Genomic DNA, 20,565 nt, shown 5'->3' with positions numbered 1-20,565 from the left:
ACACCATGCAGCTGACGCTACATGGAGTAAATGGGTTGCACTGATCACCCAACGGGCACGAGTAGGAAACCCCAGTCGCCCAGGAATCTTGGAAGTGACCATGGACTGGCCAGAAGGCAAAGATTTTGAATTATCACCAGAGGAGGAAGTGACACATGCTTAAGAAGCCCCACTGTATAACAAACTGTCAGAAGATGAAAAGCAGTATGCCCTGTTCACTGATGGGTCCTGTTGCCTTGTGGGAAAGCACCGGAGACGGAAGGCTGCTGTATGGAGTCCTACAGGACAAGTAGCAGAAACTGCTGAAGGAGAAGGTGGATCGAGCCAGTTTGCAGAGGAAAAGGCCATCCAGCTGGCCTTAGACATTGCTGAACGGGAAAAGTGGCCAGTGCTTTATCTTTATACTGACTCCTGGATGGTGGCAAATGCCCTGTGGGGCTGGCTACAGCAGTAGAAGCAGAGCAACTGGCAGCGCAGAGGCAAACCCATCTGGGCCACCACATTGTGGCAAGATATTGCTGCCCGGGTAGAGAACCTGGTTGTGAAAGTACGTCATGTGGATGCTGACGTCCGCAAGGGTCGGGCCACTGAAGGACATCGGACCAACCAGCAGGTAGATCAGGCTGCCAAGGTTGAAGTGGCTGAGGTGGATCTGGACTGGCAACATAAGGGTGAATTATTTCTAACTCAGTGGGCCCATGACACCTCAAGCGATCAGGGGAGAGATGCAACATACAGATGGGCTCGTGATCGAGGGGTGGACTTGACCATGGACGCTATTGCACAGGCTATCCACGAATGTGAAACGTGCACTGCAATCAAGCAAGCAAAGCGGGTAAAGCCTCTGTGGTATGGGGGACGATGGCTGAAATATAAATATGGGGAGGCCTGGCAAATTGGCTGTATTACACTCCCACAGACCCGCCAAGGCAAGTGCCCTGTGCTTACAATGGTAGAAACAACGACCGGCTGGCTGGAAACATATCCCGTCCCCCATGCCACTGCCCAGAACACTATCCTGGGTCTCGAAAAACAAGTCCTGTGGTGACATGGCACCCCAGAGAGAATTGAGTCAGACAATGGGACTCATTTCTGAAATAACCTCATAGACAGCTGGGCCAAAGAGCACGGCATTGAGTGGGTGTATCATACCCCCTATCACGCACCAGCCTCTGGGAAAATTGGACGGTACAATGGACTGTTAAAAACTACGCTAAGAGCAATGTGGGGCTGGAACATTCAAACACTGGGATACACATTTAGCAAAAGCCACGTGGTTAGTCAACACAAGGGGATCTGCCAATCGAGCTGGCCCTGCCCAGTCAGAAATCCTAGCTACTGTGGAAGGGGACAGAGTCCCTGTAGTGCACACAAAAAGTATGCTGGGCAAAACAGTCTGGGTTCTTCCTGCCTCAGGCAAAGGCAAACCCATTCATGGGATTGCTTTTGCTCGAGGACCTGGGTGCACTTGGTGGGTGATGCGGGAGGATGGAGAAATCTGATGTGTGCCTCAAGGGGATTTGATTTTGGGCAAAAACAGCCAATGAACTGAATGGCATAATGGAAATTGCTATATAATATTGTATGTCATCTCTGTGTTGTATCAATGATCATAGTACAAACTTCCCAATCCATGGAAGATAAGCTTTGATGAAACATGCAAAGTGCAGCAGATATGGAACGATGACTGACTTGGTATGCAGCAACCCAACGCCACACACACACACACATCATCTCTCCCACCCTGAAAGACTGATATGACAGAGGGAGCCCAGAGTCATGGACTGGGTGAACTCAATGGACATTTTAATGGACATTTTACAGGGAAGGTCGATAAACTAAGGGGATGATGTCTGTGTATTATGACAAAGAATGGGAAGGGGAGGGGAGGTGGTTGGTGAGGTTGTATTGGATGGTATGGGACCTGGGCATGGCGTAAGTGGTATGGAATAAGGGGTGGAGAATGTGCTGGTTTTGGCTGAGAAGGGGTTAATTCTCTTCACTGCAGTGCCTGTGGTGGTCAGGTTTTTTGAAAACCTACTATTTAATTTAGTACTGCTACCTCATTGGTGTAGGAAAAAGCCCCTGCTAGTAAGAACTTTCCTTGATTTAAAAAAAAAAAATTAACTAGACCAGGCTGCTCACACTAAGGGAATCCTCGTGAATTTTCATCTTACAAATAAAGCAGCAGATAATACCTCCCCCCCATTTTATTTCTGAAAAGCAGAGTTGTAAGCTATGTAAATGACCTAAGGACACCAAACAATACTTGCATTATTTACTTTAGCTCTTGGGTAAAAATGAAGCTTATTGAAAAGGATCCTGGTGTCCTTACTTGTAAGACGGATCTCTTTCACTCTTTGCTGGTGCATGTTCCCTGGGTATTTAGAGCCACAGATGCCATCCAGCTTCTGAAGGAGAAGTACCTTTTGAGACACATCTGGTTCTCAGTCCAAGTGTGGCTGGGCAGATCTTCAGGGTCACTGGTGCTATGGATTTGAGAAGGGTTTGCCAGAGAAAGCTAACCAACAATCAAATCTTTCTAAGAATTGTGAATCACTTTAATATGGCACAGATGAAATTAATAATTTCTTAGTAAATAAGGGAATACTTGCCATTCTCAGTCTTTCTGTTCCAGAGAAAAATAATTTCTTTGTTTTCCTAAAGTGCTTTGTGGCAGACATGAAAAATGCCTGATTTCTATAGCTTAATTAAGCTATAATTAAATTAAATTAATTTAATAATATAATTTATAATAATTTATAAATATAATTAAATTAATTAAGACATTTCTCATCTCTTTACTAGCCTGTACAAAGACCCCTTTTCTATGTCTTTTATTGTGATAAACAGTATTTGCTAAGTACTTAGAAGCTGTTGTAGCTCAGCTGAAAGAGCAGGGATTTGATGTCTGTGTGTACCAACAAGTGGCTAATTTTGAGGAAGAGATGGCTTGTGTGATGTTAGGTTGTATGTCCATGAGAGTTTAGTTTCTGCTGGAAAACTGTTGAAAAATAGAAAACTTCCTCAAGTAACACTAAGTTGACCTAAAAGTTACCTAAGATTTGCTCTAGAAGAGGCAGATTTCTGGGATTTACAGTGCCAAGTATTAATTGACTTCAGAGCTGTTACATTTCATGAAAAAGTATGTTGTCAATTTTTTTCATTCCCAGCACACCCTGACTATTGAGCTCACACTGTGATCAGAAAAAAAGTTCTGTCTTTAGCCAACTCTCACCTCCATTAGAACAGGATCAGTCTGTGACATTTTTGTTGTGACAGAAGCCTATAGCAAAAGGAGCAACTTGTCTAAATGTGCTTCAGGTTTTTTCCTCTTGGGAATTAAGCTTCACAGCACCCTTACCAGTAGTCACAATATTTCTGTACTGCGTGTCTGTGGCACCACCCGTTTTGGTGGAGGGTCTGCAGGGGCGGCCGCTGTGAGGAGAGGCCAGGGCTGCCCCTTGCCCGGACGCAGCTGGTTCCAGCCGACTCCAGTGGACTCACTGCAGGGCATGGCCGAGCCCCTCAGCCGTGCTGGTGGCGGCTGTGGGAAAACACATCCAAGAAATATTTTAATTGGCAAAAAATTTTTTTTCCCCAAGTTGAGTCTGTTTTTCCCACAACATTAATTGGTAGGTAAGTGATCTCCCTGTCTCTATCTCGATGTATGTGCTTTTTCACTTTATTCTCCCCCAACCCACTTCCTTTTGAGGAGTAGAAGTGAGAGGGCAGCTGGCTGGGAGTCTGGCAGCTGGCTGAGGTCAACCCACCACAATGCTGTGTTGCCAAAGGCTGCAACGCTTACCCATGTCAGCAAGTGGGACGGGATTCCATTTTGTCTCTGTTCATAAAATTTGTTAATTCAGCAGATATTGAGCTAATGGGTGTTATCTGCATTCTTACTGTAGAAAATAGAAACCTAGAAGGAACTGATCTATTGAAAACTGACTGTTTGTTGTAATTTAATCAATTTATTATTCTTAGGTCTTTTGAAAATATATCTGGCCTCAGAGAGAGTACTGTAAGTTTGGGGAGAGTATGCTGTGTTTTCGTATAAATCTAAAACCCTCTGTACGTCATAACCCCCTTAATTATGGAGCATAGCACCACCAAAGTTACAGTTAAAAATCAGGAAGATGAAAGTCAGGAAAACCAAAAAGTGAAAGAATAAACTTCAGCCCAGTTGCTTTCTGCTTGTGCGTATGGCTTTAAATATAGAATACATTCATGTAGTACCTGTCTAATAGTATAATATAAATATTAATTTAGCAAGTATAGCATAAGCCACCAGATGGAGTAGTGTTGCCATCAGAAAATAAAAAAGTAATAGAAAGGGCATGATTTTCTTTCTACTTTTGTAATATAATTTCCAAGTTTTTTGAAGGTGCTTTGTCAACTTGATGTATAAATCCATATGTTAGAACTTGTAACCATTGACTGCAGTACATAGCTGCGTTAACAAATTTCTTACTTTTTTACAATCAAGTGTTTTAACTTAGTGTTTAGGCTAGGGAAAAAGAGAATTTTTTCCTTTTTTCTTGTTTTGAAGTTTGTATTTACCTGACTTGACAAACTGTATGCAATTTTGATATATTTTTTCCTTTGCCTCATAACTTCTATCTGTTTGCCATGTCATTACTTTAGGAAAGCTAAGGTAGCTAATTTTCTGTTAAGTATGTGACAATTAATTCAAATACTTCTTGCTAACGTGCTTTAAAATTAGAAAAGAGGCAGATGATGATTATGCCAAAAGCTTTTATTTGGGGATTTTTGTTGCTGTTGCCCTCTATTTTCTGTTTCTTTTTTTCTCATGCTCTCCTAGGATCTTCTTGCACAAGAGCCTAAAAGTGTTTAAAGTTTGCAGAATGAAAATATGGCACAGGCAATGCTGGTACCGCCAGGATCTGACAGCTTCTTCTATTTCACCAAAGAATCTCTTGCAGCTATTGAAAAACGTATTGTTGATGAAAAGTCTCGTTGTGACAAAGACGAGCATAAAGATGATGGTGGTCATGAAGAAAATCACCCAAAGCCAAATAATGACTTGGAGGCAGGAAAGACACTGCCATTTATTTATGGTGACATTCCTCCAGAAATGGTGTCTGAGCCCCTGGAGGACCTGGATCCATATTATATCAATAAAAAAGTAAGTGTTTTATATTAAGAGTGTAATCAGAACACTCCTGTTGAACTACAAAGTGATAAGTGCTCTGGTGTGGAGGTAGTCAGAAGTCCTGGTTGAAAGTATTAAGCAGTATGTTATATCATGTTAATTATCTTGAATACACTATAAATATGACTAACTTATGCATAAATTGCTTTTTGTTTTTTAAAAGAGCTTTTCTTTTAATGTCTAAGGTTTTCTTATGATAATAGTTTGAGTTAGTAGATTTTGCATTAGATGTCCTTCAATCTCTTGAAATCTGATTGAATGCCAAAGCATTTGAAAACTTCGTCTCTGTTTGGCTACTCTGTTCCTGGGATTTCTAGGAAACATAGATAGTACCTGGGATCTAGTTCAGTAGGGTAGTCTTTGGACAAAGTGCTCATTCAGTCATGTGCCAAAACGATTGACTGTCAAACATTTCTTGAAATCTTGTAGCAGTATTTGTTTTACAAAAAGTTAAATGTTAAGCTCTGTTTGACTAGGGAGGGGCATAACTAAAAAACCCCCCATTATTATCGCATATTGCCTGCTTCATGCGATGTGATTGCTGTGGATTGGTTACAGCTTGCGTCACTTACTGATGCAAGTTCATTATCTTAGAGTTTGCTTCAGGACCATTGCAACTGTTCTGAGTCTCATAGGGGGGATTTGATTTTTTCTGGCCAGTTATATTTTTCCTCATGATTTTAATACCACTTTCCCAGCAAGTAGTCCCTCCCCACGCTGCCCTGTGAAGAACATGAAGACAGTGCACTGGTAGGACAATTTGAGGTCATATGCCCTCAATAATAGTATGTTACAGAGCAAGGAGTTCTTGAAAGCCTCCGTATCAGTCCTTTTAGAATCACTTTGCATCTGCAAGGATGCAAAGTTTTCCCAGAAATTCTATATAAATGTTGTGGTTTTGTTTAATGTAAAGGAGGATTTGTGGCTCAGTATCAGTTCAGCAAAGCGGTGTAAAAAGAACATTCATGTGAGTAGCCCCACATTCACTTCTCACATGGGACTGAGCATAAAGACTAAAACTGTGTACTTTGTGTTTCAATATTGAGTCTGTGTAATAGGCCCAATATAGGCCTGAAGACAAAAATCTAAAAATATATATATGTATACATATGTACTGTAATATGACTCAGTTTCTTTTATAGATAAAATGATAATGAAAGGAGAAAAGAGCAAGGATGATGACTTTGGCAAGTACAGATGAAGAAAAGATGGTTTTATGTAGGCATGAGAAGTGGCATGATGTTCAGAATGAAAGCAAAATTGGGTTTACATTAAAAAGGCAGTACAAAAAAAGCAGCGAGTGGTTATTTTATTGTGTAAATCAATAAAATGCTTGTTGAATTAAAAACATAGAACAGGTTTTTGAAATGAAGTACTGAATAATTAACAGACTAGTATCTTGCATGTAAGTGACCAAGGATCTTTATCATCTCTGTAAGTTAAAGCAGTGTTTTTTCTAGCAGAGAATGTTGAAGACTGATAAACAGATGTAGTTTTTTAGTCGTTTTAGTTTTTGTTGTTTCAATTTCATGAATGCTACTGTCAAATGATCTATTTCTTTCACAATAGAATATCATTAGAAAACAGAATGATTCAATGTTAAAACCTGCTTATTTCCGGATATTAGCTTTTTGGTACAGTAATCATAAGATGCAGATTGAATTAAGATTTCATGAGATGACATTTTCATTGTGTCTCCTAGTCAAAACCAGAAATAGTTGCGTAAATGGTAATAGTGATGACTGCACAAGCGATAAAGACAATAAAGCCTTTAAAAGCCAAGGGCGTCTCACCTCAGAAGCAGTTTGAAAGTGCTGAAATGGTTAAATAGTGGCTTGTAAGTGTCCAAAAATGGTTAATTAGGTGCTTTGTTTTGTATTGCCAGCTTTGATCTGAAGTGCAAGTAATATAGCTGGATTAATTTTTAATGTTAAAAATTACAAATTTTAAATTATATTTTAAAATACATAATCCTGGAAAATGCTGAAATGCAGATTTTGTTTAAGAGCACAAAGAACATATTGTGTCCAGTTTTCATTGCTCTTGTGAAAATGTAGAAATTTAGAATCTCATATTTGCTTGTATAATGCAACTGAAAATAAATCTGGCTACTTAACACTTGTGTAAGTGCAGCCTCTATTTATGGCAAGGTAGCTAACATGTATCCTTCATTTCCTATTTCTTATTTATTCCCCCCTTTTTGTTTTTTTTTTTTGTAAAAGACATTCATAGTATTGAATAAAGGGAAGACAATCTTCAGGTTCAGTGCCACACCTGCCTTGTACCTTTTATCTCCGTTCAATATTATTAGAAGAACAGCTATTAAGATTTTGGTTCATTCATATCCTTTTCAAGTGGTTTGTTAAAAATTATTACTGGACTCTCTTAATATTTAATAACACTGGGGGTTTTGGGTTAGTGTTTAAATGCATTCCTGCCCTTAATTCTTTCTCTCAAAATGAATCAGAGCTAAGATTTGTCACTTTAACCTTCTGAATAAATTCTGAGGAAGTGATGCACAGCATGTATGCCTAGATTACAGAGTTAGTGGTATAACCATCATTATTGTGAAACATCTTTCATTATTTATGATGTTGCTAGTGATAGTAAACTGGTATCTACCCTATACATTGTTAGTATTCTACAGCCTAGTCAGCTTCTCAAATTTTGTATGATACAAATTCAGCATTAAAAGAGTGTGTTCCTTAACTACAGTCAACTTTCTTCAGCATGCTTATTATGCTCACTATTTTGACAAACTGTGTATTTATGACATGGAATAACCTTCCAGACTGGACAAAGAACGTAGAGTAAGTATACTTAAATTAGCTAATAATTTTTTAAGTGGTTTAAAAATGAAAAGTTAAATTAAGAGCTAGACCATGTAGTTTTACTTACCCTTGTGTGTAATACCAGTATCCTCGTTTTTGCCTGGAGCTTGATCCTAGCTGCAACTCAGAGCAGCGTAGACCTGCAGGCTCTAGGGAGGAAAGAAGCTGTGATATTGTTAACCTTTTTATCTGAAGAAAACTCTGATTAATACTCTCTTTCAGAATCTTTGTACAAGTAATGTTTTTATGCATTCTTTCTCTTGAGCTGTTCCCTCAGCATTTTTATTAAAAAAAGAAAAAGAGCACGAAAGAGAGAAGAAAATAGCCATTCAACCTGAAATGACTGATTTTTCAGTGTGAAGATGCTTTCTATAGCCCCTATGAAGCACCTTCATTTTGCGTTACAAAGTCTAAAAATGGGACGCACACCTTCTTTAAAGGAAATACATTTGCTGGGGATTGTTGTTTGACATTCTCAAAGTTTACCTGGCCATCAAGTAACTTTAATAAACACTGCGTTTCACGTACCCACGGATTTTACTTCTGACATGGCAACCATGCTGCAAATTTTATGTGAGCAAAAATATTCTCTTCATGTTAGTCATAATTATTATTTGTGTTGAAATTTCAAAATCTTATATGCCAGAAACATCAAAAATATGTTTCAGATAAATAAATAAACCCAATTATACTGCAGAAAAATAATGGGAAAACAGACATAGTTTATGTGAGTTTGGAACTGTTATTACAGTGCATGTACTACCCACCATTTTTGAGTGATTTTCCTTTATGCCTGTGATGTTGCATCACTGAACGACAGTCTTTAACTTTTGCTTGGATGCTTTCTTATAGGTACACTTTCACTGGAATTTATACTTTTGAATTTCTGGTAAAAATCCTTGCAAGAGGCTTCTGTATAAATGATTTTACTTGCCTTCGTGACCCCTGGAACTGGCTTGATTTTGTTGTCATTTCCTTTGCGTAAGTATATAATTTTTTTTTTAAAGTAAAATACTAGTTAGAACTTCTTTTGAACCTATAATAATTTGTTTGGGTTACCTTAGCGCATTTAAAATGAATTGTAGTTGAATTGTGTTTCAATTTTTTCCATTTTAGTATTTTACACTACTGTAGCACACAGAAGAATTGGTGGACTATCCCACAGTCAAATGAGAAGTTACCATTGAACAATCAATTTTAAATAGTATTTAAACAATAAAACCAGGGAAATCAATTTCATTTTTAATTTGCATTCAATGAAAATACTTAAGGGTGTGTTTCTTAAGGAAAACTTAATTGAAACAGGAAAATGTGAATGCAAGTCTTTCATTTAAAGTTGCCCCTTCCAAAAGAAATAGTCTGGATTACAGGCCAGGTAAGTAGTATACGCTCCACCTTTATTCTGAATAACTGTGATTTAATCCTACAGGTATATAACAGAATTTGTAAACCTAGGCAATGTTTCAGCTCTTCGAACTTTCAGAGTATTGAGAGCTTTGAAAACTATTTCTGTAATCCCAGGTAAGAAGTAACTGTGTAAAATGGTAGGCCCTCTACTTCGCCTCGTTTAATTTTGTGTGTGCTGTCATTGTGTTTGTGTGTGGAATCCCTCACTACAGATATGTGACAGAGTTTGTGGACCTGGGCAATGTCTCAGCGTTGAGAACATTCAGAGTTCTCCGAGCTTTGAAAACAATATCAGTCATTCCAGGTGAGAGCGAGGTTAAACACTGAGGCTGACTGAAATTCCAAGGAAGCTGAACTCATATTTTTAACAGAAACTTCCAGGTTTTAGTCTTAACTTCAACTCGATTCCCTTTTCTAATTCTTTAAAACACTTGGCCTCAGAGTTTAATACATTCTTGCATGAGCAATTGAATTACGTAGCCTGTGTATATTTCCGTTTCATAATGTCAAATTTTCTCTCCCACATTAAGGATCAAAAAAATTATTTTTATTTTTTTCGTGCTAATGTGAATGTTACTATTTATTGAAGCATTTGGGATTGAAAATTTCACTCTGTGGTAAAAGTTGAACCCCTGACAAAGACAAAGGCATAAGATAATAAAGAGTAGCATGGGAATTGCATGTTATATTTATTACCTAAAGATGCCCGTCTTTACCAAACCCCACCTCCAGTTGAATAGGATGCAGTAGAATGCAATCATTTAAATTTTTACTACAATGCAATTGTTTTTGGTTTTGTTTGCTGTTATAGAACCAATATATTTTGCATTGGAATAGAACACTGGCAAAGGTTTGGAGCAAAGAGGCATCAAGGAGAAAATAAAATGAACAATTTTCTTTACATGTGGTTCACATGTATAGAAAGCATGAATAAAAAAATACTTCTTCATTTGAAGAGCAGGTGCTTTGGAATGTGTACCATTCATTCCCATTCATATTTTCAAATTAATTTGTCGGGAAAAATGAGACTTATTGGTAGCTTTTTCCTTTGGAAAGTATTTTAAGACTATTTTTGTGAAGCTGTGCATGATATTTAATAGGGTATTGGAGTAGTTCACATTACATTTTAGCTTAGGTAAATATTTAATATTGTAACAAAAATCTGCCTCTGTTTGCAGGCTTGAAGACTATTGTTGGAGCCTTAATTCAGTCTGTGAAGAAGCTCTCAGATGTAATGATTTTGACTGTGTTTTGCCTGAGTGTATTTGCACTAATAGGACTGCAGCTGTTCATGGGAAATTTGAAGAATAAATGCTTGTTATGGCCATCAAAAAATTCAACATCTTTTGAAAAATACCTAGCTCCATACTTCAATGGTACAGTGTTTGATTGGACAGCATACATTACAAATGAAAGTAAGAAATACTGTTGTAACTTGATAAAATTTTTGTGTATAAACACACACGCACACGATTACTGTTTCATACTATAGGCTAAAGATAAAAATCAATTAAGTAGGGTGACAAAGAGTAGGGATTTTTATGTATTGCATCCCAAACTCATGCTGACATGATTCTTCTTTCCATTAACTGCACTTAGAAACCGATTTATAGGGTTACGTTGGTTTTAGAACCACGGAATCATGCAGGTTGACAGGATCTTCACAGTCATCCAGACCAACTGCTGCTCAGCTGCAGGTCTGGTTACAGCAGACTGCTCAGTGGCATGGCCAGTCAAGTTTTTAATATCTCCAAGGATTGAGATACCACAGCCTCTCTGGGCAGCCTGTTTGACCAGTCTCATGGTAACTTTTTAAATATCCATTCCGAATTTCCCATGCTCAAACTTCTGCTGGTCACCTCTTATCCTTCCAGTGTGCACCTCCAAGAAGAGTCAGGCTCTATCTTCATTAGTCTTTCATGTGATATTTGTAGGTAGCATAAGGTCCCCACTCACACACCTTAGCCTTTTCAAGGCTGAACAAACCCAATTCTCTTAGCCTCTCCTTGTATCTTTAAGTTATATATAAGACAGAGAAGCACTAGATAAATATCAGAAATTTTTATTATTAGGTAGAGGTAAGAAACCAGTTGCTCTCTGTGAAACAAGTAACTCAATAGGCAAGTAGAGATTCTGGTGGGGAAGGAGATGGTATTTGTCTGTAGGACCTATTGATGTTACTAAGGGAGCTGACAAAGATATTTTTCAAGTCAATCTCTGAGGCTGAAGTGATAATATTCAGGCTGGTTCGGAAACACACAGATTTTTTTTTTTGTATTGGTGTCATTTTAAGCAATAGCACCAATGAAATTGTAATATACAGTGAACCATGAGATGTAGCATAATAACTATTACTTGCCAAAAATTTGATTCATTTTTACGTTTGTGCTGGAAGTAGATTTACAGGGTATTGCTCAGTAATTAATTGTAAAAGTAGTCTATTTAAGTAAAAAGAAATTGATCGCATAATGGGTGTTAGCTTTCCTCCTTATTGGCCCAAAAGTAAATGAAAATACAGTTGTTATAGGCTGAGTTTTGAGGAGTCCGATTTCCTTCGTTCTTTAGGCTAAAAGGACATGAAAATGGAATGGTGATAGTGCTATTTAGCTGCATTGCGGGCAATCTTGGCTGATAGCTTATATAGACTCATAGAATGGTTTAGGTTGGAAGGGACCTTTAGAGGTCATCTAGTCCAACCCCCCTGCACCGAGCAGGGACATCTTCAACTAGATCAGGTTGCTCAGAGCCACATCCAACCTGACCCTGAGTGTTTCTAGGGATGGGGCCTCCTCTACCTCTCTGGGCAACCTGTTTCACCATCTTTTGAGGTGCGCCTGTTCCAGCGTGGCCTTCTGCATGGGCCTCAATGCTTTCAGAGGTAGACCTGCTCCAACACGGCCTTGACCATGGCTGCAGTCCCTCCAGAAGTAAAAAGATGGATATATCCTTGGGCCACAATTACCTCAGAGGTATACCTGCTGTGGCACAGACATAACTAAGGCCACAGATGCTTCGAGATATACCTGCTCTGGCATGGGCTTATACACAGATACAGATGCTTTGGGGTGTCCTCCTCCCACATGGACTCATCCATAGGTCACAGTCCCTTTGACTCGAGTTCACACTGGAGTTCCAGCCTGTCCAGTACAGCAGCACAGAAACAGCAGCTGGGCCCTGGCCATCTGCCAGCCCAGGCGCATCGCCATGGCTGTTATCAGAATGTTCCCAGGCCCGGCAGGGTAAGGTGATAGGCAGTACAGCAGTACAGCAAGCGGTGAAAGCAAAAAGTGCCACTAATGAGCACTAGATTTTAAGGCATACAGTAAGTCAGGCAAGCCCCATAGCAAGCACAAAAGCCTGCCAATTAATAGCTAAACAGCAATAACCGCTATAAATTCCATCTAGCACATTCCGATCAAATCTGTCGTTATCTCAAACCTTTCATGCCCCGCGTTGGGCGCCAAAATGGACTGTTGTGGTTTAGCCCCAGTCAGCAACCAAGCACCATTCAGCCGCTTGCTCACCCCCTTGGTGGGACAGAGGAGAGAATTGGAAGAGTAAAAGTGAGGCAACTCGTGGTTTGAGATAAAGACAGTTTAATAGGTAAAGCAAAAGCTGCGCACAGAAGCAAAGCAAAACAAGGAATTCATTCGCTGCTTCCCATGGGCAGGCAGGTGTTCAGCCGTCTCCAGGAAAGCAGGGCTCCATCACGTGTAGCGGTTACTTGGGAAGACAAATGCCATTACTCCAAACATCCCCCTCCTCCTTCTTCTTCCCCAGCTTTATATACTGAGCATGACGTCACATGGTATGGAATATCCCTTTGGCCAGTTTGGGTCAGCTGTCCTGGCTGTGTCCCCTCCCAGCTTCTTGTGCACCCGGCAGAGCACGGGGAGCTGAAAAAGTCCTTGACCAGTGTAAGCGCTACTTAGCAACAACTAAAACATCTCCACATTATCACCGCTGTTTCCAGCAAAAATCCAAAACATAGTCCCATACTAGCTACTACGAAGAAATTTAACTCTATCCCAGCTGAAACCAGTGACAGTATCCAGCCTAAATCTACCTTCCTTTAGTTTAAAACCATTACCCCTTGTCCTGTCACAGCAGGCCTTGCTGAAGAGGTTGCCCCCAACCTTCCTATAGCCCCCTTTAAGTACTGGAAGGCTGCAATAACATCTCTCCACAGCCTTCTCTTCTCCAGGCTGAACAACCCAACTCTCTCAGCCTGTCCTCGTAGAAGAGGTGCTCCGGTCCTCGGATCATTTTTGTGGCCTCCTCTGGACCTGCTTCAACAGCTGTAAAACACTTGTGAATTCTCTCTTCAAACAGAGTATATAGATTCTCAGTTTCCATTTCCCACTAAGTAGCAATCCAAAGCTAAAAGACAGAACTAAAATCTTCCAGAATGTCAGTTACTTCCTATGATACAACCATTGACTTTGCTGGGAGTCTCTAAGAGTGCTGATGCAGGCAAAGCAGTTCCATGTAGTTGTGTTTGTATTCCTCCCTTCTCATATAACCCACCCTTAATCATTTGTATGTCAGTTGCATGGATCCTCCTAATATTTCTTTCAGCATATCATATGCTGTTCAGCTGTGACCGAGTGTGATACCCTCTAGTGGCTTTTCTTAACATCTGTGCATTTTCTTTTATTAAGGAACAAGGCCAGATTCACTTTTTGAAAAAATATGCACTGATCTTGGATCCACATGTCACAGTATTGGCACCTAGCGTTTAGATCTGTATCTGAACACTTAGGGTTTTGCCCAGCTCTAAAGATACTATGGAAGTAATAAGAGTATAATATTTCTAACATTGAATAAGAATGGTAGGATTTGGGCATCACCAGATTTTATTTAAGTGCTTGGTTTAGAATCCTATTTTTATGTATTCTTCATCCTGTGGGCTGTTTCTGACTATTTAGATACTACAGTAGTGTTTTACCCTGTGAAAATGAAAGCCTTTTGTCAGCTTGAAAGATATATTGAGGATATTAATTGAGGATGGTAGAAGATTAGTTTAGTTGGGATAAGAGTTTTTTCCAGATCTCTGTCTCTTTTCCAAATCTCAGTGCTGGACATCCTCATGGAAAAAAAATTCTCCATATAAGCAGTTAGAACCTCTCTTGTTTTAAATTATGCCAGTTGTCTGTCATTCTCCTGCCACCTACCAGTAAGAAGGACCTGGCTCTATCTCCTTGATAACCTCCTTGTAGTTCCTGGATGCTTTCTACCAACTCCCCACACAGCCTTCCCTTCTGTAGGCTGAACAACGTCGTGTCCCTCAGCCTCTCCTCTTCTGCTGAACTTGCTCCGCTTTATCAATGGCTTTCTTGTACTGGGGAGGCCAAACCTGGGCACAGTATTCTAGGTACAGTCTAATGAGTGCTGAGCTGAGGGGGGATGGTTGCTTCCCTCGCTCTGCTAGCTGTGCTTCTGTTCATGCAGCCCAGGAGGCTGTTGCCCTTCTTGGCTGCCAGGGCACACTGCTGGCTCACCTTCACCTTGCTGCCTGTCCGCCAAGACTCCAGTGCCTTTTCTGCACAGCTGCTCTCCAGCCAGTCACCTCCCAGCCCGTATCGTTGCAAGGGGCTCTTCATTCGCAGGCACGCAACTCTGCATTTGTCGTTGCCGAATTTTGTGTCTCCTGTCAGCCCATTCCCCCAGCCTGCCCAGGTCTTCTGAATGGCATCGGTGCTCACTCATAGCAAATTCTTCCCCAATTTGTTATAATCTTTCTAGCCACATTCATTTTTCTTTCTTCTTTTTCTTTTCTTTTAAGGACAGCACAGTTGTTAATCATTAATAACAAAATATATTCACTTATTTCTGAAGGCTACCACCTCATAATTAAAAGAAAAATTCTGTAAAGTTGTTTATAGTACAGCAGCTATTATAACATTATCATTGGAACATCCATCTTCCTCTTAAATGCTACCTTCATATTTTCAGTCACAGGATGTGCTAATGTTGCTCTGATTTCAAAACTGTTAGACAGCCATTGTAAATAGTTCTATTTTAAATAAGGTAGACTTCAATTGTGTGATTACAATCTACCTACTGAATAAAAGGGGTTTTAAGCTTTGTGCTTGCCTTCTCTCATTTATTGGCCATCAGATTTCGGAAGGATATTCAGTTTGTTATGATTCTGGAAGAGAATATGACATTTATGTTTTTCTAATCCTTTTTCTAGCCTTTTGTTTTTACATTGTGGTTTTATTTTATTCTTTAATTTTCAACTTTACCTACCAGTATGGATGTGCCAGTATTTGAACCTGTTATTGGGAAAGCATGAATGGGAGACCATGAACATTCAAACCATGATAATAAACTTAGGTTCATCCTCAAAAAAAACCCCAAACCCCTCTGTTTATAATCATGTCGCGTTCTGTTTTTTCTTTAGGTCATTTCTATCGCATAGAAGGACAAAAGGATTATCTGCTTTGTGGCAATAGCTCAGATGCAGGGTAAGGTACTCTGAAAATTACAGGCTACCTGTCTAACAAAATGTAAAAAATATCACTCTAAACTTAAAAAGCTAATTTAGCTACCTAACTTTACAGTTGATAACACGTGGTCATGGTTCATAGTAAATAAACACTTCAATGAGTGAAAATGTTAAATGAGAAAACACTTTGCTGTAAATTTCTTTTAAAAACTCTTGTACAACTGAAAAATCCATTTCAGCAGGTAGATATGGCATTATCAATGACTTAAGAGCATACTACTCTATCATGGATTTCTTGCCATTTCTCATCTCTAAAATAGGCATGGGACACTGGGACTTACGATCATCTTTTGGGAAGACATATTCAGGATTCTTCTGTCTGTGGACTGAATGCATGGCACTTTGTGACAATTCTTTGTAATAAAAACACGTAATTCTATATTCTAATGATATATCAGTCCATCCCTTGGTTTTGATAGGTTATGTCTTTAAAACAGATATATCTCTTTTTTTTGTAAACATTTTGTGTATATCTGTAAGATGTACACAAAACTATCAGATAAATCTATGTGTGTATGTAAATATGCGTCTAATATACACACACACATATATGAAAATAAATCTTTACAGTGTCTTTCTATAGAGGTTTTGGAGGCAAGAACCTCTTCAACCCTTCAAGAATGGAATCATAACTGAAACAGTGTGCATACAGTTGATATCAAGATGGGATGACCTACTATTAAGACTGATATGTACGCTTTTAGGGGATAAAAGTATCACTATGATGGTTATTTGCCATTGAGGAATTGATAGAATTTGTTCATTTGACTTGACTGATTCACAAAGCTGAAGAAACCAAGAAATCTGGCATGCCAACCCTGCGGACAGACAAAAATCAGTATATAATACGTATACTGACTTTCTCTTTTTGCATGGAATTACCTTATGGAATTTCTGTATTAAGTAAATACATTGTTTCCATTGAAAAGGTACCTGCAGAGGTAATAGTAAACTGTTGAAAATAAGTTTTATTTTGTGTATAATGGTGAAAGAGGTAGGAAGAAAGATTTTCATTTACTTGTTTGCTCTTTTCTGACTTTTTTTAAAGAACACTCTTTTCATTTCCTCACTAATTTTTAAAATGTTGCAAGCCACAAGTAGCAGCCTCCTTCACAGATTAGATGTAATGAACCTTCATTAGAAGCTCAAGATACAATAATTTAAAAACAATTTTAGTGTTATATGACCTTTTTTATATGCAGTGCTTTATTTTTTTTTTCTTTTTCCTTTTTGTCCTTCTAGGAAATGTCCAGAAGAGTTTATCTGTGTGAAAGCTGGTAGAAACCCCAACTATGGATATACTAGCTTTGACACGTTCAGTTGGGCTTTCTTGTCACTGTTTCGACTGATGACACAGGACTACTGGGAAAATCTTTATCAGCTGGTGAGTATATAGTAAAAATTGTGATTAGTGTCTTAGTGGCCCCAAATCAAACATGGAAAGGCTATTCATATTTGTATTACATGCTACTGCTATTGTTAGCAATTGAAAATGAACAGTATTTATGAAAAGAAAATTCAGATGCAGAATGAAACAGACATGGGCACTTGCTACAGAAACTCATGTGATCTCTGAAAAGGCACATGAGGTTTTTTTGATCCTTTGTTTAATTTTTAGAGTATATGGTTAATTTTGTGCCTTGTGGTAAGATCTTATTTCCAAAAACTTTAATATTGAGTTTAAATTGTAAAAATACTCTGTGACAGCAAAATCTGAATCTTAGTTTCTGTACTTTGAATTTTATTTTTGATAACTAAGAATGCATGTCTTGAAATAAATCACTTTAAATTACATAGTTTTTCATTATATGGTATGTGAAAATCCATTAATTATAATTAAATATTATCTTCTAATTATTTAATGAATTGTGCCATCTTAAATTCTTTTGGTTATTTCAAGGGGAAGGCATCCTCATACATGGTAGGCATCCAACCTGTGATGTGTGATTTACATTAATTACTCTGATCCCACATCCTTTTCAAGATTAGGCATTAAAAGAGGTTTGTCTCATAGCAGTATGATCCTTAAACATGCTTTTCACATACATGAATGCTCCCTTTGATTACTTTGTAATTTGGAAAGCTTGTATGATCTTACTACAGAAGGAAGAACAACTCAATAATAGTTTTGCACTTTTCAAATTCAGTAAATGCTTATGAACTGCAGAACTGGTGCATATCTTCACCAGATGGATCATTTCTCTTTTCCTATAGACTCTACGAGCTGTTGGCAAAACATACATGATATTTTTTGTTCTGGTCATTTTTCTGGGCTCCTTCTATTTGATTAACTTGATTTTGGCTGTGGTTGCCATGGCCTATGAAGAACAAAATCAAGCAACTATGGTTGAAGCTGAACAGAGGGAGGCAGACTTGCAGCAGATGCTTGAACAGTTGAAGAAGCAGCAAGAAGAAGCTCAGGTATTTTCTAACAAGAGTTTGAGCTTTAGTTTATTCCTTTGCATGCTATTCATTCAAAACAAAACCAATAATTAAACTAACATATTAAAAAAAGCCATTCTTTTACATACCTCACGAGTACTTCAGGCTGCTTTCTCTATGGCTTTTTACTGCTTTTTAAATGTATAATGTCTAAAGTGTTAATGAATTTCTGAACTGAGAACAAAAAGTACTCCCCCGGTAAGAATAATAGTTTTAAATAAATATTTCTTATCTAGGGGTAGTATCTAGTAACCTGTCATGATGATCTTCCAAATTATTAGTTTATAAATAATTGCAATACTTGTGAAATACTTGTCAAGCCTTGATTAGAGTTTAAAATGCTTTTATCCATAAATTTCTGACTTTTTTTTTTGCTACTTGTGTTATCACCAGTGAATCAGACTGGAAGCAGTACCCCAAAGCTTTTTGTAAGAGCAGCTTAAGGAAGCTGTTACTTACAATAACTTTACTAACTTAACATAAACTGAAGTATGACTCTGTTTAGTGCTTTTGTTTGCAATTTTATTCACTCTAATTAATAATTCTATTAATTTTCAAGTATTTTCAAATTAACTTTGTGGCACAATGCTGTACACAATGCAGGCTGACTCCATGGTATAGAGGCAGAGTAGAACTCTGAATGGCAACTTCCTTAACTGCCCTTTTATTTTAACTCATTTTCAATAACTCCATTTGAAGTTTTGCACAAAGCCTTCTAGGCTTTTGTCACACATCTAGAAACAATTTTATATGAATCTTAGGATCAAGGACTATATCTTTCTTTAAAAAATGGTGTGATTTGTAAAGCATTACGTTAAATAATTGCTGTGGCAGGCAATAGCAGCAGCTGCAGCAGAGATGACCGAGTACAGCGGTGAAAGTGGGATTGGTGGGCCCTCAGATAGTTCTTCAGAAACATCCAAGCTTAGCTCAAAAAGTGCCAAAGAAAGGAGAAATAGAAGGAAGAAAAGAAGGCAGAGGGAGCTCTCTGGAGAAGAGGATGGCACAAAGGATGAAAAGCTTCCAAAATCTGAATCAGATGGCAGTATCAGAAGGAAAGGTTTCCGGTTTTCTTTCGATGGGAACAGACTTGTGTATGGGAAACCGTTCACATCACCCCACCAGGTACTGTGACTAGTGCAGTTGTCATTTTTGTGGTTTGTGATGTAACTGTAATATCCAACAACTTCACTGCAACTTTGCAAAATAATAAAACCAAGGAAAAAGAATGTTGCATTATTTTAAAAACTGTTATTTTAAATAATAAAATGTTGGTATTTCCTAAAGCATACCTAAACAAGTGTTTTGATCTCTCTCATTTTATTGTTTAGGATCTGCTGGGTCTTAACATGCACAGCAGCACTGCATTTTCCTAGTTAATTTGAAATAGGAATCCCTTTTTAATTCATAAAAGGAAAACTTAAGTATAATGTGTCAATGTAGAAGAGTAAGGGTATTGATATCTTTTAACATAATGCATGATCTATGTAGATCACTAGAATTTCTAGAAATCTTGATTTTTCTTTTTAATACAGAGATGGAAACTACTATAGTCTTATGCATGTTCATTTTTTTCGCTCCAATATTTCTTTTTAGGTAGACTGTAAATTTACCCATTCAGATGACTCTCATCTCTAGTGCGTGTGTCTGAAATCTATCTAAGGCCCTGTATTAAAAATAACACTGACAGATTCCTGGGGAATATAAATTGTTATTTTTTTAGTACATAAACATGCATTTTGTATATTTAAAATCTTCAACTGGTCATTTTGTTTATGTTTCCTTTGCAGTCTTTGCTCAGTGTTCGTGCCTCCCTGTTTTCTCCCAGACGTAGCAGCAGAACAAGTCTCTTCAGTTTTAAAGGGATAGGATCTGAAACTGACTTTGCTGATGACGAGCACAGCACATTTGAGGATAATGGGAGCAGAAGAGGTTCCCTCTTTTTCCCGCGCAGATACAGTGAACGGCGCAGCAGTAACATTAGTCAGGCTAGTCGATCATCAAAAAGGCTGACACTGTTTCCAGTGAATGGGAAGATGAATAGCACCGTGGATTGCAATGGGGTGGTTTCCTTAGTGGATGGACCACCAGGTCTGTTGTCACCTGCTGGACAGCTTCTGCCAGAGGTGATAGTAGACAAACCGACAACTGATGGCAATGTAAGAAAGTTTTAAATTACTCCAGGTTTCATAACCTTT

The 20,565-nt window shown here is 38.4% G+C and overlaps 1 protein-coding gene and 1 long non-coding RNA gene across 2 annotated transcripts in view; one reads left to right on the top strand and one right to left on the bottom strand.

Annotated features, from left to right (window-relative positions):
- The window catches only part of LOC142057410 (uncharacterized), a 33,293-nt gene extending 24,427 nt beyond the window's left edge, over nt 1-8,866 (bottom strand). The window contains exons 1-2 of the long non-coding RNA XR_012660627.1: nt 8,075-8,866; nt 3,365-3,547 (exon numbers count right to left, since the gene is read on the bottom strand). This is a non-coding gene — a long non-coding RNA (uncharacterized LOC142057410). The remainder of the gene's footprint in view (nt 1-3,364; nt 3,548-8,074) is intronic.
- The window catches only part of LOC142057409 (sodium channel protein type 2 subunit alpha-like), an 83,844-nt gene that overhangs the window by 26,598 nt on the left and 36,681 nt on the right, over nt 1-20,565 (top strand). Inside the window, exons 2-12 of the mRNA XM_075093355.1 lie at nt 4,826-5,149; nt 7,399-7,517; nt 7,897-7,986; nt 8,860-8,988; nt 9,437-9,528; nt 10,593-10,829; nt 15,821-15,884; nt 17,168-17,309; nt 18,140-18,346; nt 19,202-19,492; nt 20,158-20,526. Coding sequence (XP_074949456.1) covers nt 4,877-5,149; nt 7,399-7,517; nt 7,897-7,986; nt 8,860-8,988; nt 9,437-9,528; nt 10,593-10,829; nt 15,821-15,884; nt 17,168-17,309; nt 18,140-18,346; nt 19,202-19,492; nt 20,158-20,526 — 2,013 coding nt within the window. The 5' untranslated portion in view covers nt 4,826-4,876. The remainder of the gene's footprint in view (nt 1-4,825; nt 5,150-7,398; nt 7,518-7,896; nt 7,987-8,859; nt 8,989-9,436; nt 9,529-10,592; nt 10,830-15,820; nt 15,885-17,167; nt 17,310-18,139; nt 18,347-19,201; nt 19,493-20,157; nt 20,527-20,565) is intronic.

The sequence above is a fragment of the Phalacrocorax aristotelis genome, chromosome 5 (assembly GCF_949628215.1).
Source record: "Phalacrocorax aristotelis chromosome 5, bGulAri2.1, whole genome shotgun sequence".
Classification (NCBI taxonomy): Eukaryota; Metazoa; Chordata; class Aves; order Suliformes; family Phalacrocoracidae; genus Phalacrocorax; species Phalacrocorax aristotelis.
The sequence above is the reverse complement of the archived record's forward strand: the minus strand, read 5'-3'. Positions and strand labels throughout refer to the sequence as shown.